Here is a 22361-nt window from a genome sequence, read left to right on the forward strand (position 1 = left end):
GACTCTAAAATGACCTCCCGGTCATTCCAGCTGGCCCCGAGGGTAACACCGATCACGCTTCGCCCTATATAAGGGGCGGCAATTTGGGGCAGAGCGCCAGTTCAACAGTGACACTCGAAGCAACCGCACGTGCGAGTAAAGAATAGAACAAAATACAAGTTTTTTAATTACACTTTTCACCAAATAACAGTGTCTTTAATTATCTTTGTTTCCGGCCGCTGTTGCATTCGCAACACTAATGTTGCAAGCGGATAGAAAATCAGTTCGATTGCATCCCAAGTACGTGGTGTCGATAAAGGGTTCGAAAGTTGAGAAAATGCTCGTGGTCAGCTCTTTAGCTCTTTACTCTTTCTGTAAGGATTGAAGGTACCAATCTTAATCCAAATCTGGTTATCTGGTTGGGTGGATTTACCCCCTTGAAGTCGTTTCGGATTACGAACAATAAACGAACGCATTATGCTGTTAAATCGCCCTTTCCAAGGGCCGTATGTAAGCCCGGATCAGCTTCATTGTTGCGCTGTAGCTTTATTGTTAAATGATTTTTATTTTTGCCATCGCACAACATTTCATCGAATGATTGAGGATAGTAAATGAAAAACGAAACGCCGGCGTCGGCCAACACGTTGGGGGGGGTTCTTCCGGTTCTTTTTCCAATGTATGTTTAACATGCCCGGCGTGCAGTTGGTTAAGTGAACGAATTAGCAGAGGGTGCAACAAGCGTGTGAAATCGGTTACGATAGAATGATAAGACTGTTTGTAAAAAGAAGGCCCGAACGAACGTTTACGACTCATCGTCGCTGCCACGACCGCCGGCGCGAGGTTTCGGTCCACCGGCTCGCTTCGCCATGATGATTTCGTCCACCTTCAAGATGGTGCAGCTGGCTCCGACCGCATACTTTAGACCCCAGTACTTCGTGGTGTACAGGTCGAAAATATTCTTCGCCGTCACGTCGGTCGTGGCCGGCTGCTCCGACTCGATGTCGAACCCTTCGGTGCGCTTGCCCTGTTTGTGCGCCAGGTACAGCTGGTTGACCACCTCCGTCGCATTGACGCCACTGTTTTCGGCCAATGCTTTCGGGAAAAATTCGAGAGCGCTGGCAAACTTCCGCACCGCGTACTGGTCCAGGCCGGGCAGCGTATCGGCGTACTCGGCCAGCTGCTGGGCGAGCGCAATCTCCACCGCACCGCCACCGGCTAGAAAACGGCCGTCACGAGTCAACCCCTTGAACGTGTTCACGCCATCGTCAATCACGCGCTCGATATCGTCCATGTAGTTGTCGGTCGAACCACGGATAACGATCGTCGCGATGCGGCTCTCGGTGCCCTCCGATTTGAAGATCGTCACCGACGTGTCGCCCAACTCGTGCACGTACACGTTGTCACAGTACCCGATCTCTTCCGAACTGGGTGGCGTGAACCGGGGCAGCACCGTGCCATTGACCGCTTTGCTCAGGCGGCGCAGGTCGAACTTCGAGTTCAGTCGCACCGCCATGATGCCGTACTTGTTCAGATAGTGGAGTGCCATATCGCCAAACTTTCCGCCCGAAACGATCACCGTAACACCCGTATCGACGATTGCTTTGATCTGCTGCTCGAGCAGATTCTCTTCGCCCTGGCTGAACGTTTTTAGCTCCTCGGCCGACTTGATTAGCACCGTGCCCTTCGTTTCCGTCTGGATGATGTCGACCGGGCAGGAGTACAGTGCAATTTTCGCCTTCAACGCCGAGCACACCTCGCCTTCGACGAAGCGCTTAAACACCATACCGGGTACCACCTCGGACATCTGCAGACCGCTGCCCAGGATCTTGCACACACGAATGTTGTCCACGTTGAATGTGGTCTTTTCGGGCAGGATCGAAATGCATGCCTTTGCGATCAGATCGGCTAGGAAGTCCTCGTTTCCGAACTGTTTCGACATGACCGTCGCCCGAATGGCGTTGCGCACCGGAATGAGGCTGCGGTAGTCCTTTACCTCGTGACAGACCAGCGTGGGCAGGATATCGAGGGCTTTCGTGAGCGCCTTTTCGTAACCCTCGGTGATGTCACTGCTTGTGACGCCCAAACGGAGCAGCTCTGCGGCCAGCTCGAGCAGGGCTCCCGCGAAGATGACCACAAAGTTCGTGCCGTCGCCCGATTCCGCCTCCTGCATGTGGCTCGCTTCGACCATCAACTTCGCTGCCGGATGTTCCACGTCCAGCTCGCGCATGATGGTGCCGGCGTCCGATGTGACAAACTGCTTTTCGATGTGATTTATGATCATCTTGTTCATACCGTTCGGACCGTAGGCCGACCGCACCGAACGGGCAAACTCCTGGCACGCATCGATATTCCGGTAAACCGCTTCCTCGAGACCGGAGAATGCCTGCGCGAACGGGAAACATCAGAATGGGTGCTCTCTCACGTGAATCACCATCGTGTGCCAGCCACCGGACCGGCAGTCGGCACTTGGTCGACAGCTAGTTGGCCAAACATTTTTCACTTACCCGTGCCCCATCCTTGAGCATCGACGCAAAACCGGGCGCTTTCGGGACGTGTAGAGCCATTTTTGTGCACAGATTTTACGATATTTTTGCTTCTTTCGTTCCACTCAGCGACTAGCACGGCAAGCTGACTGTATTCGAACACACAACCTCAAATTCTCCTGTACCGTGGTGTGGTCGTCGCCATCGCCTTCTATTGCGGCCTTTGCTTCTCCCTCGCACCCGAGCGGCTGGACGATGGAAGACAAAGCAAGCCGTTCGACGATGTAACCAACACTCTCTAAAACACTCGTTTCATCGATTTTTCCGCGTTTTATCGATTCTACGTCAAATTTACTGCACGTGAGGTTTTGAAGCGATTGCTTAACTACATTTCCTTAACTATTCTGTTTCCCGCTCCGATTAATCCTAATAAATTTAATTTAATAGAAGAATAAAACGAATTCATCCGACCGCGTCACACGTTTAAAAGTTCCAACTGCTTCTCGATGCTTCGCAAACGATAATCGATCTCGCCGCTGAGCTGTCAGATGGGGTGTCAAGTAATTTTCTCCAGAAGAAAACGATCATTCAATTACAAAAGCTTTTTGGAATCTCTTTCGGTACCAAACAAGGAAAAGCAGTCTCAAAACTCGACATATCGAGCCCATTTTCTGCGCGAAAGCAATCGTTGAACGGCTAGAACATATATTACCGGCAGCTCTGTTGTGCAGTGTAGCGCTCGTTCGGCTGAAAACACAATTTTCTGACTCGCTGCGCCCCACGGTAAAACATTCACCATAGGGTTATCCGAGACAGCCGTGATGGATATAATGGCCTCGAACCTGCAGCAGCAGCGAGCAATCACCGAGCAGCTGCGCCGCGAAGCAGCGATCCAACGCATCACGGTGTCGCAGGCGGTGGCCGACATCGTGAAGTACGTCACGGAGCACGAAGCGGAGGACTGCTTGCTGGTTGGGTTCTCCAGCCAGAAGGTGAACCCGTTCCGCGAGAAGAGCTCCTGCAGCATCCTCTAAAATGGCTCCGCTGACCCGCGGTCGGCAGGCAAGTCGCAGCGTTCATCGTTTCCGCAGTGCACATCCGGAATTGTAGTGCCCCCGCTAGTAGGATGGCAATTAATCATCCACCCCACACCCAGCGGATGGTGGAGCTTCCGGAATGATGACGTCACCCATCGTAGCGAGTATTCATTCAGCGAAATCATTAATGTGTTAAGTGTCTATGGAATTGAAATAGCGAACCGGGCGTAGCTAAGGAAACAGTAGAGGAAAGGACTACACCCATTACACCACTAACTAACGTAGTAGACGAGGCCAACCAACTGAATGCCAAATTTGAAAGGCGACGCCGCCGTTCCAACTGTTCTTCCGCCGTAGGATTCATCCTACCACAAATCCGGACTTACTATACTCACGTACACATACACGCAGGGCGCACGGTAGAAAGGGTACATTTTTTGATAGAAATTTTACTCCCTCGCTCAACGAGACGTCCTCGAATTTTTGCTTCGCCTGTGTGGACCCGCGACAGGATAGCAATACATTTATACGATTGAGGGAATAGCACGCTCACGGCGAGGATAGGGGTTTCTGTCACCTTTTTCAGCTGTGTGCAAAAGAATCTTACCAACAAAGGGACGGGAGAGCTACAGCAACCCCAAATTGGACGAGAACCATATTTAGCCATCTAACAAATCCAAATCAATCAGCCAACCAACCGGACAAACAGAAACCAGGACAAATAAGCGTAACTGTTGCTACTCTCGATCCGCGCCAGGGGGTCAGGCCACACAACTAGGCTAGCTAGCTCTCTGACTAATCAATGTGTTGTAGCGAGTATTTTAGGCAACGCAAAAGGAAGCGGGAGCGGAAACAGAACACTCTATATCAATGTTACTAACGTGTATACTACCTATATTTACTAAACCGCGCGTTTTGGGACCGGCAGAAGGGCGACTGGCAGACCGGGAGAGCGGTACGGACGAAATGTGTATTATCCACGCCCGGCCGGGCCACCCTTCCTTTCCCAACGCAGGAACAATAATGTGCGCCCGAAAGCAACAGCTAAGTAAAATAAACAGTGGAACTATTTAAATGTAAATCTGTAGTCTTTCTGGATCGATTTTCTTTTCCACACGATATCCCAAAAAAGCATTTCGGGTGTAATGTGATCTCTTTCATTTACTCCTTAATTACAATCTGCTAGACACACCCAGCGCGGCACTACCACGGATTGAGCCACCTTAGCCGGGAGTCCTTCCGTAACGTTTCGCCGTCCATGCGAAGTTTGGCGTGGCGAACCGCTTCGGCTGCCTTCAGCTTGTCCACGCTCGCATCGATCTCTTCCAACTTCCGCACGACCACACATTCACCATTCTCCTTAAGGAACGTGGCATCGATATCGTTCTCCGTCGGTTCCCCGTACTTGTACGTGATCGGAAGAACCTCGACCAGGTGCTTCACCTTCCATAGGCGTGCGTTGTTTTCCGGGATGTTCTTCACAACCGCCACACCGTTTTTCTGGAACAGCAATGCAAAGTGTGAAAAGGTTTCTTTGTTGATGAATGCCTCCTCTTCCCGGCTCACCTCATACAGTCCCAATCCTCGTAATATCCGCTTCTCCCAGTAGGGTAGGCCCTTGATCGGTTTTAACCGCCTCACGCTGAACAGTTTTGATGGCTCGCCGTCGAGTTGAAGGATTTCTCGATTATTATCACTGCAAAAACCCGGTTAATCGGGAATGAATCGGTCCGTCGGTGCTGCGTTCAGGTGCAGCGTGCCACTTACCGTGGATAGTAGTAGATCTGGTCCTTCAGTATGCCATCCTTGTACAGGTACTTTTTGTTCGGTTTGCCATAGTTTCGCACCGTTACGAGGCCCTTTAAATGCTGGCCAAGTGGGGCCGCCGACTTCAGCACATTGAACATGTTGCTACCGGTCTGTGGTTTACTGTTGTGTAGTGATTGTTTTACATAACAACGAAGTTCTGATGTTTTTTGACACATTGGACGCGAAATTGTTTTCATTAGTTCCAAAACCAGCTGTCAAAAGCACTAGGCGAAAACGAGAAAAAACGTTGTATGTCAAATTCAAACGAACGGTTGCGATTTTTAGTTTTGGTTTTCTGTTCAGCGTCATCGCGTACATCAGTTTTTCGACATTATTAGCCAACGATGATAAACTAGGGTTTATTGACGATGTCACTAGGGTTGTTTTTCGTCTAGGCGCTTGACCCTTGACCCAGATATGGAAGTGCACTGTGAAAAATGCGATTTTTCTGTACGTTCTAGAGATTACTGCAGGTTGTCTATTGTTTCCATTTGAATCAATTGCTGATGAAAACTAAGTGCAATTTATGTCTTATGTGTATTAAACGGGGAGCTGATTGACCCTACAGAAATGCTTGCATCTTCTTGCCACTACAATCAATTAGCAACGAATCTTTCGAATAAGTGTCGCATTTTCCGTGTACAGGAAGATTTAACAGAGCCTCATTAAGTAATAAACACTTGAAATAGTCTGATTTGGCAAAACAAACATTACAACGAACGCCCATTAACGACGCAGTCCATCGAACATCTAACAAAATCTAGCATGCCCGATGAACGAAACGGGTTAACGAAAAACTGCTGCCAGCATCGGCCCAAATACCTTGGGCCTATTGCGGTGCAGTCTCCTTCGAGTGTTCTAAGGCACCAGGATCCAGGATATGATCCTGGCGGTTGCTGGAGCTATCTACGACAGCGAACGGTCCTATATGCCGTTCCTTGGCTTCTCCTTCTACTGTTTCTCTGTTTGGTGGTTTGTTACCCCTTTCGGGGTTTTCAAAAATTGCCGTAGCGGACGGTATTGCACGTCCTCTAGGCGGGGTATTGGTATTAGTTTTCAACTAGCAATAATCGCACCTCGGTTGTACCTCATTGGTTACGATATCGCCACTGCGCAAAGCTGACTTGAAACTGACCGGCCGGCCGATTCCCATCCCGGGTATCCTTGTTTCGCTAGCGATGCATAAGCGAATTTTTGCAGCAGCACCAACCAGCCGTAATAATGAACAAAAGAAACGGGCACGCGGAGAGAGAGAGTAGTGAATAGAGCAAATGGAACAGCAAAATAGGGGACATCTACCCGGTTCGCTGTTTTGATTATCCTGGGGAGCATCTTATCGCAAACACACTGCAGGTCTTCTGTAGGAACAAATCCGTTCGTGGTCACCCTCTCGATGACCTCGGTTTGCCAATTATTGCAGCTGCGAAAGTGGAAAGATGCACTGCAGATGCAGCACACGGCACCCCAATGATTTGCGATTTGACCGTTCGCAAACGAACCCCTTTTTCTAATTTGCATTTTGTGCATCCTTGGCCAACGGTGAGCAACGTTTCGGTCAGATGGCTCGGCTGGAACCTGTTTCCTATGACCCTTAGGAAATGGTATAAATCACAATAAACGAGGGTTTTCAAAGAGCCGTAGCAATAAAACGAGCATCGGGAAATATATAGTTTATAAAATATTCCAGGTTTTATTACACAAAATATATCTAAAACCCAATAGTTAATTTGCACGCGTGGTTGTATTTGCAAAAGGGGTACACTCTCTGAAGTGCTTCGATCGGTAAAATCGATATCCTTTCGCTCATCAGTTAATCCGAACAACGTCCAGCAATCGATGGGGAGTAAGAGCACCGCCAGCACCAGTTCCTGTTGTGGTGCCGGATCGGCCCGAGGAGCTGCACCGCTGTACGACCGATCCCGGTCGGCTCGGCTGAGCGCTACCGGCCGGTGGCGCACCGCTCGATCCCGGACCGATCGAGTGTTTCACCAGATCGCGCAAGGCCGCTGTGGTTTTGGCGCGGTTTCTCAGCTGGTCAAAGATCCGCTTCCGACTGTCCTTGAACTGCTGGAAGCGGCTTTCCCGTACCAGGATGCGGTCCCGGAGTAGCGACAGCTTGTAGCGCTCCTGTTCGATCGTTTGCTGCAGGTTGTGGGCGTGCAGTTTGCGCTCGAGCTGATTGTCGATCTGCAAGCGGCGCCGGTACACGTCCAGCACCTTCCGGCGCAGGTCCTCGGCACGCCCCGCCCGCTCCTCGATCGTCTCCTCCAGCGATTGGCGCCAAATGTCGCGATCGAGCACCTTCTCTTCGTGTGTATCGGTCGCGTCCTCAAGTCGCTTCAGCTCACGGCTACGCCGTTCACACTCCCGGATGCCCTTCTTGATTTCGTTGTTCTTCAGCAGACTGGCCGACCGGATGTCCTTTTCGCTGATCTCGTTCTGGATTCGCTCGATTTGCTGCTGCTCGAGCCGAGCCAACCGCTGGCGCCGGTTGCGGATCTCGATCTGTTCGATCGTGCGCTTTTGGCGGATCGCTTTGCGGTAGTTGCGTTCCTGCTGATCGAGCAGCGAGCGCCGGAACACCTTCTCCTGCTCCCAGCACTGTTGCGCCAGGACGGCTTCGTCGAGCTGCTCGAGCTCCTTGAGGCGCTTCAGCACCATACAGTGCAGAATACGCCGATCGTGATCGGTCAGCTCAGTTGGTTGGCTGGCCGCTCCCGATGGCCGAGTGGTCGGATCGAGCGCAACGGACTGCAGCTTCCGGCAGAGAGTGGTTTGCAGATCACCTTCCACCGGCTCCGGTTCCACGCGCGATCTCCTTCCACCACGCTGGGCAGCGGACCGTGGTCGCACGCTTTTCCGCCGTTCCGACTGCTTCCGCTCACGGTGGTACACGGATGAAAGGTCACTGGTTGAGGCACACCGGGGTGCCGTCTTTGTGCGTGTTGCGTGACTCTCGGGTTCCGGTTCGGAGCCCCCCTTAGCTGGCTCCCAGGATGCACTCGACTCGGCACTGCGGCGTTCTGTGGCCCCAGTGGACATTGGGCGTACCTTTCGCGACCCACCTTTGGCTGGCAGTTGCTTCTTTCGTGTCGGTTCAGCGGAACTGTCCGACGCGGTTCCCGTCATGCAGCTGGTGCTGCCGAACGCCGTTTCCTCGGTGTCATCATGGTGCAGATGATGATGGTGCTGATGATGATGATGCGCGTGTTGCAACCGTCGCTGGTGCACGTTGTAATTGATGTGAAAATTATAATTATAGCAACAACTGTTGTTGGCCACGGAAGAGGAATGCGTAATGCTGCTGGTGCCACTGGTTGGCCGGCCGGCAGCCCGGTCGCCCGTCGCCCTTGGGCCTGACTGGAGCAGACCTGATGTGTCGGATTGTTCCGATTCCGGTTGCGCCGTTTCGGAGTCGAACGAAAGGGCATCGAAATCGACCCGGTTGCTGTTACAGTCGAGCACCTTTGCAGACCGAAACTTTCGCCTCAATTTGTTTTTCAGCTTCCACATCATTGGCCACAGGTAGTCGGAAAGTGAACCAGTTGACTGCAGCGTTACGAATTCGCTCACTTGCACTTTCACGCGGCCGACGCAAACCGCGACATGTCTACCTTCTGGTCAGGCAAGAGTCACACGATGGAACATGTTAGCGCCATTTATCGATTCAACGACGCTTTTTCAAAGGGCGCCATCGCCACCTTTCCGCGTTGCCCTTGGTAACCAGATTTGTCGTGAGCCTCGCGGTATCCCGTGGTTCCGCGGTTGATGGTATTGTATCGTCACGCGCGCCTGGTGAAATAACGATACCTTTACACTCATCCGAACAAAGCACGCACCCACATATGGCCAGAGTTGGGTGCCGACAGTAAGCCAACTCGTGTTTTCTCAATAATGCAGCAAAGCAACACACAAGATTTTAATGTTTTTAACTTTTTAATGTAAAAAGTTTATTTTTTTTCTTTACGCATTGTTCAGCATTTTTACCGCAGAGAAGAAGCAGCACCAAACACTCCTCAACATTTTACAGTTCAGCCAGTGGCTGCAAGAAGCGACGCTCCAATCGTGGCCCTCTGCTTCCCACTGGATTCGGTAAAGATGCTTCCCGTTGCGCGCGGCCAGGTTCGCTCACCAGCTTCTCCGCCACACAGCCACCTTCCATCCGATTGTTAGCTGCAGGGTGTATGTGCGTGGAGACGCAGCGGGTGAACCACCGAGATACCGACGGCAGGCGAACTCACTTGCAGTTTTTTTTTGTATTATAGAGACTTTGAGCTGTATAGCCTAACATTCGTCTCTTCAACTCACTTGCAGTGTTATCCGCCTGCGACGCCGGTACCCGTCTCGCGATTGGTTTACGGATCGGCGATGGTCAGCTCAGCCTCTACACCGGGTTCGATGTTGATCGAGGTGATCTGTTTGACGATCTCCGACGGCGAGTGCAGATCGATGATACGCTTGTGGATGCGCATCTGAAACAAAAGTAAGGCGAGGCACATTAGCATCAGCTTGGCCGAGTGCGTTTATTCGAAGTGGGACTTGAGCGGGGGGGTGTAATGGAGGTGTGACTGTCCGGCAACGTTGGAGACTTGAAAAATTACAGACCATTGATCAAGCACTATGACTAGAGGCGGTTCACTATGGGCAGACTTTTCAAAAATGTAACCACACGGTACGAACGAGTCTCCCGCAGACGGTACACATTTTGGTTGTAATTCTGCCACTAAAAGAAGGACGTTATGGGAGTGCGATGGGACGATACATACCTGGAAACGATCCCAAGTTTTCGAACCTTCACCGCAAGGAGTCTTGCGGGTGGTGATGCGAAGGATCTTGGTCGGCATACGCACTGGACCCTGCAAACAGGTGAAAAAGAACGAAAGGTTAAATGACCGATACATTTTGAGCATGGAAAAGAACAGAATTTGAGAATAGGGAGCCGGCAGCTTGAAGAAATGTGTTTTGTCAATTCGCTCCGAACAGAATCAAGCGCTTTCGAAACGCGGCAAGATTACAGGTTGGGTCGGATATGAAAAAATACTTTCGCATCTACGTAACTAGGGAAAAGGACATGATTCTCGAAGGTCGTCCTGAGCCCTCCAGGTATATGCTAAGCTGTGCCACTCGCGGTTTTGTTAGCGGACACGCACTACGGTTCTATGCGTACCTTGACACGCAGCTTCTGCTTCTTGGCTCCAGCGATCAAATCGGCGCACACCTTCTCCAAACTGCGAACATTCTTGGAAGTCAGGGTGATGCGGATGCGATGCACGGTCGCGGTTTCGGCGACGGGTTTCTCGAGGTCCTTACCGGTGGCGGCCTACAGTGAATGTAATGAAACAAAAGTCAGCATTCGTGTCGTTTTAAGCAGCTTTGTCGATGACACGTGTGGAAGCCGCCTTATAACCTAACAAAACCGCACGGAGCGATGCCAGTGTGTAGCTTGGCTCCGTCTTCGATACGGTCATCTAATATTGGAGAGCGTCAAAAGGAATACGTTTAATTACCATTTTCGTTTAATATAGTTTTCCTGGTCGAGTTAATCAACACGAAATTGACCAGCGCTGAACCAGTCCAAACTTGTCCCGTGTACGGTTATTGACGAAATGGACGAGTTGAGTGATCATTTCGGCAAAGATGTGTCATCGCGGTGACTCTAGACCCTTGGAGTGGTAGGGCTGTCTATTGCCAGGCTATTTTGATGCAAAATGAATCATGCAGCTACTATAGAAACCTTAGAAACGTTAGCCTGAGTGGAGTGCTGAAATCGTGGCGAGTTGAACCATGCATGGTGTACGACAAACGCATAACCATAGCGTTTTCCGTACGCCAGGGCTGACTGAACATCGTTAAGCCATTTGTTATCTAAAATCTTATGTTAAAAGGGTAATTAACATAACTAAACTTTAAAGGTACTAAACCAGAATGAAACATTCGTTCTTGTTGTTTTTACAACCATTGATTTACCTTTTAAATACCTTCATTTTATTTGTTAAATTTTTGTTTTACCAATTTTGAACCGTGAGCAACCCTGAGTATCAGAACGCACACTTTTGACAGCACCACCCGAAACGCAACGCTGGCAGGCAAACTTCCGGGCCGTGGGAAGAACTGTCAAAGTCTCTCTCTTCTCGCTCTTTTTCCGGGCATCTTTGATGTGCTAGTGAACACATTTCACTGTGAACCCAACTAAAAATCGCTGTAAGTGTCGTTTAAATAATGGCCACCGTGCCGTACTGTTACCAATTCGGTGGCCGACAGGTGGTTCCGTTCGACAAGAATCGAATCGTGGCGAACTATGCTGAATTTTGTGCGTTAAAGGCCTCTCGGTGGCGGTGCGGCACTTGCGAGCGTGAACCCCGCTACTCGGTCGGCCGCGAAGGCGAACTCCGGTGGTTGATGTTGTCAGTGGAACAACTGATGACAGGACAGCTTAACTCCGGAGCAACTGCAGCGGCCTTTCGTTTATTTTTGCAGATTATTCGTTTCGTTTCTTCGTTAATAACCGATTGCGTGCGACAAAAGTGATGCAAAGCTAATGCCGTGTTTATGGTGCTCTCTTTCTCTTCTCGTAGATGGTTTTCGGATCAAAAGTGATCAAGTCCGGCGGGGCTGAGCCCGATGCCTTCGAGGGACAAATCGGCCAGGCTATCCTGGAGCTGGAGATGAACTCGGATCTGAAGCCGCAGCTTCGTGATCTGTACATCACCCGCGCGCGTGAAATTGAGTTCAACACGAAAAAGGTAAAGCAACAGACGAACTGCACCTGGACTAGACGAGTACCTTAATCCCGTTATCGTTTCTCGTAGGCCATTGTCATTTACGTGCCGGTGCCGAAACAGAAGGCCTTCCAGAAGGTCCAGACCCGGCTGGTGCGCGAGCTGGAGAAGAAGTTCTCTGGTAAGCACGTTGTGTTCATCGGTGAGCGTCGCATCCTGCCCAAGCCACAGCGTGGACGCCGTGACCCGAACAAGCAGAAGAGACCGCGCTCCCGAACACTGACCGCCGTGTACGATGCCATCCTGGAGGATTTGGTCTTCCCGGCGGAGGTGGTCGGCAAGCGCATCCGCGTCAAGCTCGACGGTTCGCAGTTGATCAAGGTGCACCTGGATAAGAACCAGCAGACCACCATCGAACACAAAGTGAGTACAACGATCCGGATAAACTCAGTATTCGGATTGGACAAAGTGAATAGAATCACACACACACACAACGTGGGCCGGTGTCATGGGAGATCGTTATTTCCGCTGATTATCTGCTTCTTTTTCCACTTCTAGGTCGACACCTTCACGTCAGTGTACAAGAAGCTGACTGGACGTGACGTTACTTTCGAATTCCCAGAAAACTACCTGTAAACACAAGGGCGAGGGAGTTAGGATAACCGAACGGAGCAGCAAACGGGTGACGGGATACGGATAATTGTATTCTGCGCAAAATGCCGTGTTGCTGGCTAGCAGAGGAAGAGCGACGACAAGTACGATGATAACGATGGCGTTGGTGGATGCAGAAAAGCCGTTACAAAATATCCTGCAATAAAGATCGCGTGGATAGGAAAACACGAATCGCTTGTACACAGTGTGAGTCATTTTTGGTTTGGTTTCGGTTTTGTTAGTATCGGGGTGGATTGGGATATGGCAACAGAATATAAGCTCGAAACGAAACGAAACCGTAGGCACCGAAGGGGACAGTACGTTGGATCATCTGCGGCGCTGAGAGATTGTTCAATGAATTAAACCTTAACGAGTAGGAGATTGAAAGTCCGATAGGACGGAGCATCGATTGTTCCGAAGGTAAATGTAATATTCAAAAATTGGCAATTCAATGACGCGCAAACTGACAGCATACTGTCAAGTGACAGCACCGTTTTGACAGCCACAGCTCGTGGATGTGCTGTCAAAACGAGCTACGGTTTGTGGGGTGGTTGGGGGACGAGACCTGCTTCAAACAAGGAAAACTCAGCCGAAGGACGGCGAAGCAGCGACAGAAAGAAAGAAGGAAGAAAAGCCTGGCGCTCCGGGGATTTTGCTCGGTGACGGTGAAATTGTGGGCAGCGAAAAAACCGTCCAGCGGTCGTACGGCGTACGGTGGCCGCTTTGGCGGCATGTTGTGAAGTTCGAAATCAACGCGACAACCGTTTTTTTATTGACAAACCAGGGGTTTATTTACCTTTCGATGTTCACGGCGCGTCGGTGGCCAATCCGATTCGGTGGTCCCCCACCGTTGATGGCGGTTTTAAAAGAAAATGATCCGTGGTTGACTGACGGTGGCCATTGAACACGAAGAGGGGAATAAAAACGAATACGCGTTTGCTGCGCTGTGGTTTTCTTTTCTAGCTTTCCTGCCTCTGTCCTTACACCCGGAGCCGGAGCTCTTGCGCGTTTTGTTGCTAGTGTTCCTGAAGTCGACGGAGGCGGGACAAATGGCACAGCAGGATGGTAGTCTTAAACCAACATCCAGGTAGTTTGTCCGTTGGCGAGATCATCCGCCCTGATAGCTGTGACCATAATTGCGTTTGCGTTTTGCAGCATGGTCGCGGAAACGCCAAGCCCTGAAGCGACCGGAGAGCACCAACCGCAACAAAGCACAATCACCACCAGTCAGGATGATCCTGCGACCACTGCGCGGTGTGATAAAAACGGCACCAAAGACGGCCCCCTTCGAAAGTGCTTGATGTGTTTGCTGCCGTTCGACGAACTGGGCTCTATCGGTTCGGAGTCGCCGGAGGAACTGAAACGGATAGTGGACAACATTTACAAGATTGCCAAAATTGAGGTAATCGCGCGCGGTTGGTTAAGAGGAGTGTGGTCGAATTTATCTAATGCGAATGGTGAACGGTATTGCAGGTGAAACCGGCCGATGGTAAGATTGAGCCACTGTGTGGTAGCTGCCGGGCGAAGCTGGGCTACGATTACGACGAGGACGCGTACTACGAGATGCTCAGCCAGATGTACAGCAGCGAGGTGCAGAGCAAGATGATAACGATCGCGATGAGCAACGGGCTGCCGGTGCACATAGCGATGCCGGCCGAGCTACCCGAGCTACCAACTTCCGGTGCCGGGGTCACCGGCCCGTATATCGATGCCGCCTGCGGTACGTTCGTCGTGACCGAGCTGGGCGTTGAGGCGCTGAACGCGGACAAGGACGAACTGGTGTGCGCCATCTGTTCGAAGGCGTTCAACTTTAAGTCGACGTTGCGCCTCCACATCCGCAGCCACCATCAGAGCGCGCCCCGTGAAACCGTCGAACTTCCGCGGCAGTCTCGCAAACCTCGGGCCTACGAGTGCGTGGAGTGCCAGCTAAGCTTCAAGCTCAAGTACGACTTCGACAAGCACATCGCCATCCACAAGAAGACGAACCTGTTCCAGTGTGAAGTCTGCTTCAAGCTGTTCAAGCACAAATCGTACTACTCGATGCATCGCAACATGAAACGCTGCAAGGTGGCCCCGGTGCCTCTCGATCTCACCACTCTCGGGTCAGCCACGGCGGCCACAGTCAGTTCCCCCGAGCGGCCCCCAGTCACCACGAACGGGGGACGGCGGAATGGGAAAACAAAGGATCGGTCGGTCGCGGCGAAGGGTGCTGTTTCAACGTTGCTGCAATGCTCGGCACCGGACACGTTGGCCACCGTCGGTGACTGTGGTGTCCGCAACGCCAGCTAAAGGTGTCGCGGTGTGTTCAAACAAGGGGCAGCATTCAATTGGATCGCAAAGGGTGGGTTCTTTCGTGAAGGTGAAAGATAACGGTTCCTACGCGCACTGCAATAGGCACGGGATACGATGGCGCAAATTAGTTGAATTCGGATTCTCTTAAGCCAACCTTTCCAAAGAACTATGTATTAATCTGTGTTGTTTTGTTAGCTTACTTAGACCCCTGTGGGGCTTTTAATTGGTTCCGTACCGTTGATTCGTTGTATGATTTGCTAATTTATTTATCCTGTCCGCGCCCCAAGTCGATGGACGTACCAAATCGTAAACGCAAAGAGTGTTACGCAGTCTCACCCGTCTATACATGATTAAGTTACCTTCTAATGATAAGTTCGTACGTTAGGGTGGCCATACCGGTAGCGCGTCGAAGACCAACAGAGGGCCGACGATCGGCCCAAACAGTCACCACTATTCCAATGCGTTCCGAACCCACCGATGGATTAACGGATGATTTATTTTGTGATTTTACATTTTTTGTTGGTGTTTTTTTAATCTAAGAAAAGCGGACTGGGCCGTATTTATATTGTTTATGTTGTTTGTAGGTTCCTTTTTCCCCAATTGCCATAAACGTACTTTGTGTGCTAGTCTTGCTACGGTAAGCCCTTCTCATCGTTCGCGTCCGGGACGCGTCCTTTGTCTCTCCACCGCTTTAAGTTTCTCGCCACCCCGTCCGGGGAATATGCGCAATTGGTAGAGTACACGACTCCAGCATTGCTCCATCGCCTGGCAATGGCGTAACGTTTAATTGGTGTGTTTATGTGCCCGTATGTGTCCATGTACGACATCACTAAGATAGGTGGTACAGCAGAAAGGGTAACGGGTACAGTTCCGGATTGAAACGAACCTATGGCAACGATTCGGATGACGGACAAAAGGGTCCGTGGTGTCCGTGTGTCTCAATCAGCTAGTTTATCGTTAGAGTGTAAGCAAAAAAGCGAGTGGAAGCGCGAATGTGACCGGCCGTATAATGCACATTCAAAGCATTGTACTATATATTCTACTAACTTCGTCTTTTAATCGTAGTGAATCAAAGTCTGCAAACATTGATCCAAAACCACATTTCGGGAGAAATAAACGGAAACAAAACTGAATTCGTACTATTGCCATGGAAATGCTTGCGGTGCGTTTATTTTATTCTTCTTTTGTTTGCTTCACCGAAATCAGCAAGAGCAAAACATTTTTCAATCGCTTTGCAAGGTTCACGGCTCAGGCTCACGGTCAATCTTTAATCACTTCAGGATCTGTTCACCGTTTTTTTGCGCTGCTCCGTCTCGCAAATGACCTCCGGTGGCATATTTTTGCGCTTTTTGTACTCAGCCCACTCGAACGGATGGAGCCGGGTCACGTGTTTGGACATGTTTGAGTTACATTTAAATTGTTTATCACAGAACTTACAGTGGTACAGATACTCGCCCGTGTGCGTCGCTATGTGATCCTGAGAAGAGGAAAGAACGGTTCAGTTTTGTGGTGCCAAGCGAGTGAACGCTGCCGGCCGTTCAATATTCTCACCTTCAGCAAATTGGCCTGCACGAATGCCTTCTCACAGAACGAGCACTGGTGGGTGCGTTTCTTCTCGTGATTGCGCAGCACGTGGCTGCGGAGTGCGATCCGGCTGGGTGACCGGTGGTTGCAGAACGTGCAGATAAACTCCATATTTTCCTGGCGGTGCATCGATAGGTGGATGCGCAGAGTTTCTTCGTTCTTCAACCACTTGCCACACACCGTACACTGGACCGTCGGATGCTCGTTAAAGTGTGTCCTTCGGTGCTTCTCCAGGCTGTACTTGTTGTACAGGATCTTCGAGCAAATGTCGCACATCTTCGAACTGGAGTCCGACCGCCGGTGCACGCGGTTCACGTGCTTCTCCAGCTTGGCCGACGTGGAAAACGCTTTTGCACATTGTTCACATGGATGCGGTTCGTGTTTCGGTGCCGGTGCAGCCGCTTCTGCGGTTTCCGCGGACTCACGGTAATGCGTTCGTTCGTGCATCATCAGCATGTAACGGGTGGCGAAGCGATCGCTACATTTGTCGCACAGATGGCGTTTTTGTTCGAACGCAAGATGCGTTCGGGAGTGGTGCTGGTGCAGGTACCGGCTGGTGGAAAACGTACGTGGACACTCCTTGCACCGGAAGGCGTTCGGATCGCGGTGGTAAACAATGTGCTCCCGGATGTTGGTGTATCGTTTAAACTTTCGATCGCAGCACTCCACGAAAGCGACGGTGTCGTGTAGCGATTTGCAGTGCTTCTGTAAATCGCCAAACGTGGCAAAGTTGGCATTACAATCGCTGCACCGTAAGGAGTAGTGGTTCCCAATATCGGCGGCTGTGATTTTGAGGCTATCGTTTACCGTAGCACTCATCTCTGTCGATGCGGAGCAATTATGCGGAGATGTTTTGTGCCTTTTATCAGCTTTACTTGCGTCGAAAGTCGAGCGAATTCTAGTGGCGGATGATAGGTCCTCGACAGCGCCTCGATCGGGTTGCGCAGTGTTGAGTGGATCGTGCAAAGCATCTTCGTCATGGGCATGAATAGAGGGTACGGTTTCTGCGTCGCTAATACACTCTTCCTTGAGCAATACTTCGATGTCAATTGTTCTGGAAAGTGTGCCCGTTGCGGTGCTCTTTGTATGCGTTTTCAGCCGTTCCTTCACTTCGTCGTAGAACGAGCTGAAATCGTGAACTCGCTGCCAGCAGATCGAACACATCCACAAGTCGTTGAGCATTTCGTCCTGAAACAGTCAACACAATTATCCATTCGGCTAACCGTTCGCTCGCACATTTGCTGCGTACTACCTCGAACCAGAAGTGTTTTCGTACAGCTTTTTTCCACAACTCCACCGTGGAGAGCCGATATAATTGCCCGCTGCAGTGGTGTGCGCAGCAAAAGGAGCACGGAGCATTACGGAGATCCCGAACGGTTAACATCCCAGTTCATTCCCTTGTGCACGTAAGTGTCGTAAGAATATTACTTCACTTAAACTTTTAATATTTGCACGCACATCCGTGAAACGCCCTAACATTCGCGTTATGTCCTTCCGACAAGCTCTGCTGCAGGATGTTTACTTTGATGATTGTTTACCATTTTTGACAATTGACAGCAACGCACAGCAGTTGCTCTGCGGTAGGGGATTCAAGTGTTGAACGGGCACTGATCCAAATTGAATGTTCGTCCTTTCGCCCAAACTGGTTACCGAGGGAATCTTCGCTATCATTCAAATTAATTTTCTTTAAATTTTGCAATGAGAGTAATATCATTTCTCGTATGACCTTCTTTCCATTTCTGAATCTTACATGATAAGAGTGCTGCACTTTGAAAACTCTGGAAGGAGAGGCCGCACGCACGGTTTATTGGTTGGATACCCAGAAGCACAGTTTAAGTTTTTTATCGTCGTCGTAGTGCGCAATGGAACTGTTTCCGGTTGAAAGTTAAACGATTTTACAACAATTATACGGATGCCGCAACAGGTTTAAAAACAATACAATGGTTGCGCAAATTCGAATTATTCGACAGTAAACTGTCCAACGTTGCTTGGTATCGTTGCAACCGTTGGCACTTTCCTTCAATTGCCACAATTAACGGCTGATAGTGGGCATGCGAAAGCTTTACTGATAATGGCGGCGGGGGCGATCGATTCGATGCGGGAAAAGTTTACGAAGTACCCGCGATAAGATAAACAAAGGTAGAACCTTAGATGCCATTTCCTAAGGTGTTTCTTTTGTTGACGTTATCGGAAGTGTGTGCCTCGTTTCGATGTGTCCGCAGGGCCGACTGATAAGGCCTGATGCTCGATTTCTCCGGACGGCTGTGCAGTGGCCGTCTCGGGATGCAGTCGCAATAGTGCTTCCATCGGTCCGAACTTCCCGCTCTGCGTGGTTTGCGCTTTCAAGTGTCGTCCAAATCCGGGTCCGGGTTTAGCAAGAGGATGATTTCATTCCCATTCCTGGCCGCTGCCCGCGATGCCCGGCAGGCCGATTCCAATCTACGGCGACAGCTACGTCGATCATCTCACGTTTCGGAAATGAAAGCAATTTATCTGCTGTCGATTGGATTGATTTATTTCACGTCGGAAGTAGCCAGCATTCTCGGTAGGTTGAAATAGGCTGCGTTTGAGTTTTCTGTGGCCGAGACTGGGATCGGGCGGTTCCGTGGACCAAAACCCATCCCAACCTCACATCCCGCGTGTGTGTGAGCCGGTGAAGATGAAACACACAACGGCAAAAACGGCGCTCGGCGGTTTTGTACTCTGGCCCGAAAAATCCACACACACTGCCTCAAACATTGCGCCGGTGTAATTCAATTTTCAGAGGAACCAAACACGACCCTGGTGCCGGTGGAAAATTACAAAACCAATCCGTACTGCTTCCGGTTCACGTGGCTGGGGCCCAAGTACAACAAGGACACGCCGTACAAAAACCTCAGCTGCGAGAACGTCCTGAAGAAGGCGAAAGGTATCCCGTGCTTTCATCCGTTGGTCATAACCAGTGAGTAGTGGGGCCGTTTTGGGTGCGCCTATCGCTAGATATTTCCGGGTTGTGGCACGCGCTATTCTGCTAGTTTCGCCATTTTTGCGTTTGTTCAATTTGTTCCGGTTCCTCTAACGGGCTGCTTTTTTCGGTTTGGGGCGCACCTTCAGACAACACGAACGTTCCGGACACGGAGTATATGTGGGAAGAGTACAAGGACAAGCCGTCGCAGATAGCGTGCCGGTTGGTGCGGGGCGAGATCTGTGCCCGGTTCTCCTACCGCTACAACGGTGCAAGTAAGTTTGCCGTCGTTGCGTGGCCACTGTTTGGTTAAGTGGTCTCGCTGTGTCTACTAGTGGCTGAATTTTTCTTCTGTTATCTCCGCTCTCAACGTCAACAACTCGTCGGGTGCTGGTCGGGGTCACGCCGTTCAGTCGAGAACATAACCTATATGTGCGCGAAGCTAAACGTCGATAACGAATCGTCCACCTCGAGCAGCTGCTACAAGGAAGATCGGCAGGGCCGCGAGATCGAGGTGTGCGTGTGTGAGTCAGCCGCAGGGCGAACACCCTGTAACCGGAGTTCCGCGTTGCTGGCCGACGGTTCACCCCTGGTGCCGGTGATGATGCTGGTGCTGGCCATGATTCAGTTGGCACTAATCAAGTGTAAGGTAGGTAGGTAGTGTAAGGTACTGACGACGGCCAAACGAAACTAAAAGGAGACTGTCGGAGGTAAGCAACTGTTATGCTGTTGCTCTGTGATTCACAGAATGAAACCTATCGTCATGGTTTGAAGCATGAGGTCGAGAAGCATAAAAAGTAGGACGATGCATACCCATCGTGGGTCTGAGATCCACTAGTTTTGGAAGCATGTGGTGGAGTTGATAAGTTAGTGTATTAGAGGTTCATTACGGGCATCTTCGATTAAGCACAAAAGATAGGCTGTCTAGGATATAAGGGCACACTGAAACGAATTTTGTAATTGAAATCGCAATTAATAAAAATTGTTTTACGAGGCCGAGAGCACGGATCCAACGAACCCCCTGTGTCCGGGTATGGTCCTAGATTTCTGTGGAAATAATTAATAATTGATCTTCTTGGCAGGAATTTCGTCGAATTTTTTTCCGTCTACGGCCCATTTCCGGCAACTGACCGGTCACCGGTGAACGGTGATATCTTTATCATCGTCATCATCATCATCGTGAGGCCGCAACCGCAGCACCGTTCGACCGTGAAAACAGGAAACCTGACACATTTTCCGCTGACATTAGCAAATTAATGACCATCCGTCCGCAACGCGCTCGAGCGAGAGAGAGGGAGAGTGAGTGTGTCCGGAATGGTTCTGGGCTGAACCTACGTCTGCCAGCGACAACTTCCAACTGCTTTAACCACAGCTACCGGGGAATACGGCGCTTACGATGATGACGTCTGTGCTGGCCGTTGGGCGACCATCCCACGGCATAGAGGCGTTGGGCTGAAGTTGCAGAAATGCGCGTGACCAGCGCATCGAGGTCGAAACTGGATCGTGGAACACTGCCGGCTCCCCAGTCCACCAGTCGGAGCCGTCACTGTGTCACGAAAGGGTTTCCCCAGCTGCCCCAGTCCTTACAATACCCCAGGGAGCCCACCCAGGATGCACTTCCGCCGTGCATAATGCAGCGCGCTCGGCCCGGTCCATATCAAAAGGCGGCAGTGCATTGAATCGCGCGCTGGCGCATGAATATGTGCATTTGGCAATGGTGGGCTTTTGGGCGCAGCGGCCTTTTTTGCACTGTCTGTGTGTGACTCCTTCCTCGGGTGGGTGGCAGAAAGGGGGTCCTGGGACCCCCGGGTGCACTCGTGAGGCGCGTCCGGGATTCGCCATTCGCATTTCACATGGCGGCAGCGTGTCATTTGATATGAGCTTTCAGCGTTATTGAATTTTCCATTTCCCGCCACTTTTGGGCCAGCGGACGCGGTTCCCTCCTCCACTGGTTTTCCCTACTGGGCATCCCCCCCGCCCCGCGCCGCCTCCGTGCCGGTCACGGAAATGCATTTATGCAAATTACGTAAAACGCATTTGGGTGCGTCTGGCTTTTGCCGAGCGCGCTTACGTCGGCGGCAAAATTTCAATAAACAGCAAACGTCATCAACGTCATGTCGCGGGCGGTGGCGGTGGCACTACCGCAAGGTGCCCGTTTCCGGTGTGGCCGATGAGGGAAAAGCTTTGCTCCACGCGCGGTATTCCGGCGAGGACGTCGCAGATGTAATGACGTTGACGTTGGTTTTACTTTGTTTTTTTTTTGCGCATATTTAGCTAGCTTCGGTTCGGTTCGGGGATCTTTTTGGGTAGATAATTCGATGACAATACCCTGCACCAGGGTTGGCTTCTAACTGGTTGGCTTCTAATCGACTTCTCTTCGAGTGCGTCGCGCTCCTTTTAGTGTCTCTCTTTTTTTCATTTCCATTAACTAGGTCGTCTCGATTTGAAGCTTTTCTCTGCATCTTTCTTTTCTATCACTAGTGTTAGTGTTAATTGGGTTGTTAATATGGGAAAATAACGTTGAATTTTTCTTTGTGGAATTTTTGTATGTGGACCACGTTATGGAGCGACGTTTGTACCATTCTCTAGAGACTTTTACTAAGAATGCTTCATGACTTGTTCACCCCTACTTACGATTCAGACCTACGAATTGTCTGAACGATTTGTCTGCGCAGACAAATCATAGCGTCTGGACCGCCCTTTAGGTAGTCTTCAATGTTGACCGTTATGTTGACGAACCCTGAACCATCTGTTGAATGTGTATGCGAAAGCTGTCCAATTTTGCTTTTGAAGTTCTCGAAATTGACGTTCTCTATTTAAAATGTGTGCCTACTGCTAATGCAAAAGGGAACATTTCAGGCTA

The 22361-nt window shown here is 50.6% G+C and overlaps 9 protein-coding genes and 1 non-coding gene across 10 annotated transcripts; 4 read left to right on the forward strand and 6 right to left on the reverse strand.

Annotated features, from left to right (window-relative positions):
- Positions 1 to 498: 498 nt before the first annotated feature.
- Positions 499 to 2618, reverse strand: LOC128277714 (T-complex protein 1 subunit theta). The gene is made up of 2 exons (XM_053016217.1): positions 2484 to 2618; positions 499 to 2362 (listed from the first exon to the last, which is right to left on the reverse strand). Exons 1-2 carry the CDS (start codon positions 2541 to 2543, stop codon positions 782 to 784), a joined length of 1641 nt encoding a protein of 546 aa, XP_052872177.1. The 5' UTR covers positions 2544 to 2618; the 3' UTR covers positions 499 to 781.
- A 426-nt stretch (positions 2619 to 3044) lies between these two features.
- LOC128269110 (guanine nucleotide-binding protein subunit gamma-1) lies at positions 3045 to 4570 on the forward strand. The gene has a single exon (XM_053006475.1). It carries the CDS (start codon positions 3284 to 3286, stop codon positions 3494 to 3496), a length of 213 nt encoding a protein of 70 aa, XP_052862435.1. The 5' UTR covers positions 3045 to 3283; the 3' UTR covers positions 3497 to 4570.
- On the reverse strand, positions 4340 to 5424 carry LOC128269109 (39S ribosomal protein L30, mitochondrial). Its single transcript, XM_053006474.1, has 3 exons — positions 5267 to 5424; positions 5066 to 5195; positions 4340 to 4999 (listed from the first exon to the last, which is right to left on the reverse strand). The coding sequence occupies exons 1-3, from the start codon at positions 5404 to 5406 to the stop codon at positions 4703 to 4705; spliced, it is 567 nt and encodes a 188-aa protein (XP_052862434.1). The 5' UTR covers positions 5407 to 5424; the 3' UTR covers positions 4340 to 4702.
- An 864-nt stretch (positions 5425 to 6288) lies between these two features.
- Positions 6289 to 6429, reverse strand: LOC128269522 (U4 spliceosomal RNA). Its single transcript, XR_008269192.1, has one exon. It is a non-coding gene; the product is annotated as a U4 spliceosomal RNA (small nuclear RNA).
- Positions 6430 to 7114: 685 nt separating this feature from the next.
- Positions 7115 to 8821, reverse strand: LOC128268427 (apical junction molecule). Its single transcript, XM_053005516.1, has one exon. It carries the CDS (start codon positions 8819 to 8821, stop codon positions 7115 to 7117), a length of 1707 nt encoding a protein of 568 aa, XP_052861476.1.
- A 684-nt stretch (positions 8822 to 9505) lies between these two features.
- On the reverse strand, positions 9506 to 10917 carry LOC128269431 (40S ribosomal protein S20). Its single transcript, XM_053006889.1, has 4 exons — positions 10816 to 10917; positions 10476 to 10628; positions 10075 to 10164; positions 9506 to 9780 (listed from the first exon to the last, which is right to left on the reverse strand). The coding sequence occupies exons 1-4, from the start codon at positions 10816 to 10818 to the stop codon at positions 9664 to 9666; spliced, it is 363 nt and encodes a 120-aa protein (XP_052862849.1). The 5' UTR covers positions 10819 to 10917; the 3' UTR covers positions 9506 to 9663.
- A 523-nt stretch (positions 10918 to 11440) lies between these two features.
- On the forward strand, positions 11441 to 12878 carry LOC128268939 (40S ribosomal protein S7). Its single transcript, XM_053006253.1, has 4 exons — positions 11441 to 11509; positions 11884 to 12051; positions 12118 to 12450; positions 12586 to 12878. The coding sequence occupies exons 2-4, from the start codon at positions 11884 to 11886 to the stop codon at positions 12661 to 12663; spliced, it is 579 nt and encodes a 192-aa protein (XP_052862213.1). The 5' UTR covers positions 11441 to 11509; the 3' UTR covers positions 12664 to 12878.
- Positions 12879 to 13727: 849 nt separating this feature from the next.
- Positions 13728 to 16044, forward strand: LOC128278627 (zinc finger protein 319-like). The gene is made up of 3 exons (XM_053017358.1): positions 13728 to 13765; positions 13834 to 14080; positions 14152 to 16044. The coding sequence occupies exons 1-3, from the start codon at positions 13728 to 13730 to the stop codon at positions 14965 to 14967; spliced, it is 1101 nt and encodes a 366-aa protein (XP_052873318.1). The 3' UTR covers positions 14968 to 16044.
- A 109-nt stretch (positions 16045 to 16153) lies between these two features.
- Positions 16154 to 17992, reverse strand: LOC128267219 (transcription factor grauzone-like). Its single transcript, XM_053004019.1, has 3 exons — positions 17807 to 17992; positions 16522 to 17742; positions 16154 to 16447 (listed from the first exon to the last, which is right to left on the reverse strand). Exons 1-3 carry the CDS (start codon positions 17936 to 17938, stop codon positions 16247 to 16249), a joined length of 1554 nt encoding a protein of 517 aa, XP_052859979.1. The 5' UTR covers positions 17939 to 17992; the 3' UTR covers positions 16154 to 16246.
- A 751-nt stretch (positions 17993 to 18743) lies between these two features.
- On the forward strand, positions 18744 to 20506 carry LOC128267237 (uncharacterized). Its single transcript, XM_053004037.1, has 4 exons — positions 18744 to 19099; positions 19319 to 19495; positions 19648 to 19773; positions 19912 to 20506. Exons 1-4 carry the CDS (start codon positions 18937 to 18939, stop codon positions 20157 to 20159), a joined length of 714 nt encoding a protein of 237 aa, XP_052859997.1. The 5' UTR covers positions 18744 to 18936; the 3' UTR covers positions 20160 to 20506.
- Positions 20507 to 22361: the final 1855 nt, after the last annotated feature.

This window comes from Anopheles cruzii, chromosome 2 (assembly GCF_943734635.1).
Source record: "Anopheles cruzii chromosome 2, idAnoCruzAS_RS32_06, whole genome shotgun sequence".
In the NCBI taxonomy this organism is placed as follows: Eukaryota; Metazoa; Arthropoda; class Insecta; order Diptera; family Culicidae; genus Anopheles; species Anopheles cruzii.

Excerpts from the sequence above, each read along its gene's own strand:
- LOC128269431 (XM_053006889.1), bottom strand. Across the intron at positions 10,165-10,475 it reads AGCAGAAGCTGCGTGTCAAG|GGTCCAGTGCGTATGCCGAC; the intron begins GTACGCATAGAA and ends ACCTGTTTGCAG. Across the intron at positions 9,781-10,074 it reads AAACTTGGGATCGTTTCCAG|ATGCGCATCCACAAGCGTAT; the intron begins GTATGTATCGTC and ends CTTTTGTTTCAG.
- LOC128267219 (XM_053004019.1), bottom strand. The coding sequence starts at position 17,938 with ATGTTAACCGTTCGGGATCTCCGTAATGCTCCGTGCTCCTTTTGCTGC. Across the intron at positions 17,743-17,806 it reads GAAAACACTTCTGGTTCGAG|GACGAAATGCTCAACGACTT; the intron begins GTAGTACGCAGC and ends TGACTGTTTCAG. Across the intron at positions 16,448-16,521 it reads TGCAGGCCAATTTGCTGAAG|GATCACATAGCGACGCACAC; the intron begins GTGAGAATATTG and ends TCCTCTTCTCAG.
- LOC128277714 (XM_053016217.1), bottom strand. The coding sequence starts at position 2,543 with ATGGCTCTACACGTCCCGAAAGCGCCCGGTTTTGCGTCGATGCTCAAG. Across the intron at positions 2,363-2,483 it reads TGCTCAAGGATGGGGCACGG|GCATTCTCCGGTCTCGAGGA; the intron begins GTAAGTGAAAAA and ends CCGTTCGCGCAG.
- LOC128268939 (XM_053006253.1), top strand. The coding sequence starts at position 11,884 with ATGGTTTTCGGATCAAAAGTGATCAAGTCCGGCGGGGCTGAGCCCGAT. Across the intron at positions 12,052-12,117 it reads TTGAGTTCAACACGAAAAAG|GCCATTGTCATTTACGTGCC; the intron begins GTAAAGCAACAG and ends CGTTTCTCGTAG. Across the intron at positions 12,451-12,585 it reads AGACCACCATCGAACACAAA|GTCGACACCTTCACGTCAGT; the intron begins GTGAGTACAACG and ends TTCCACTTCTAG.
- LOC128278627 (XM_053017358.1), top strand. The coding sequence starts at position 13,728 with ATGGCACAGCAGGATGGTAGTCTTAAACCAACATCCAG. Across the intron at positions 13,766-13,833 it reads AGTCTTAAACCAACATCCAG|CATGGTCGCGGAAACGCCAA; the intron begins GTAGTTTGTCCG and ends TGCGTTTTGCAG. Across the intron at positions 14,081-14,151 it reads ACAAGATTGCCAAAATTGAG|GTGAAACCGGCCGATGGTAA; the intron begins GTAATCGCGCGC and ends ACGGTATTGCAG.
- LOC128267237 (XM_053004037.1), top strand. The coding sequence starts at position 18,937 with ATGATTTCATTCCCATTCCTGGCCGCTGCCCGCGATGCCCGGCAGGCC. Across the intron at positions 19,100-19,318 it reads GGAAGTAGCCAGCATTCTCG|AGGAACCAAACACGACCCTG; the intron begins GTAGGTTGAAAT and ends TTCAATTTTCAG. Across the intron at positions 19,774-19,911 it reads CTACCGCTACAACGGTGCAA|TCGAGAACATAACCTATATG; the intron begins GTAAGTTTGCCG and ends CACGCCGTTCAG.
- LOC128268427 (XM_053005516.1), bottom strand. The coding sequence starts at position 8,821 with ATGTGGAAGCTGAAAAACAAATTGAGGCGAAAGTTTCGGTCTGCAAAG.
- LOC128269109 (XM_053006474.1), bottom strand. The coding sequence starts at position 5,406 with ATGTTCAATGTGCTGAAGTCGGCGGCCCCACTTGGCCAGCATTTAAAG. Across the intron at positions 5,196-5,266 it reads CAGATCTACTACTATCCACG|TGATAATAATCGAGAAATCC; the intron begins GTAAGTGGCACG and ends GGGTTTTTGCAG. Across the intron at positions 5,000-5,065 it reads GAGGATTGGGACTGTATGAG|AAAAACGGTGTGGCGGTTGT; the intron begins GTGAGCCGGGAA and ends TTGCTGTTCCAG.
- LOC128269110 (XM_053006475.1), top strand. The coding sequence starts at position 3,284 with ATGGATATAATGGCCTCGAACCTGCAGCAGCAGCGAGCAATCACCGAG.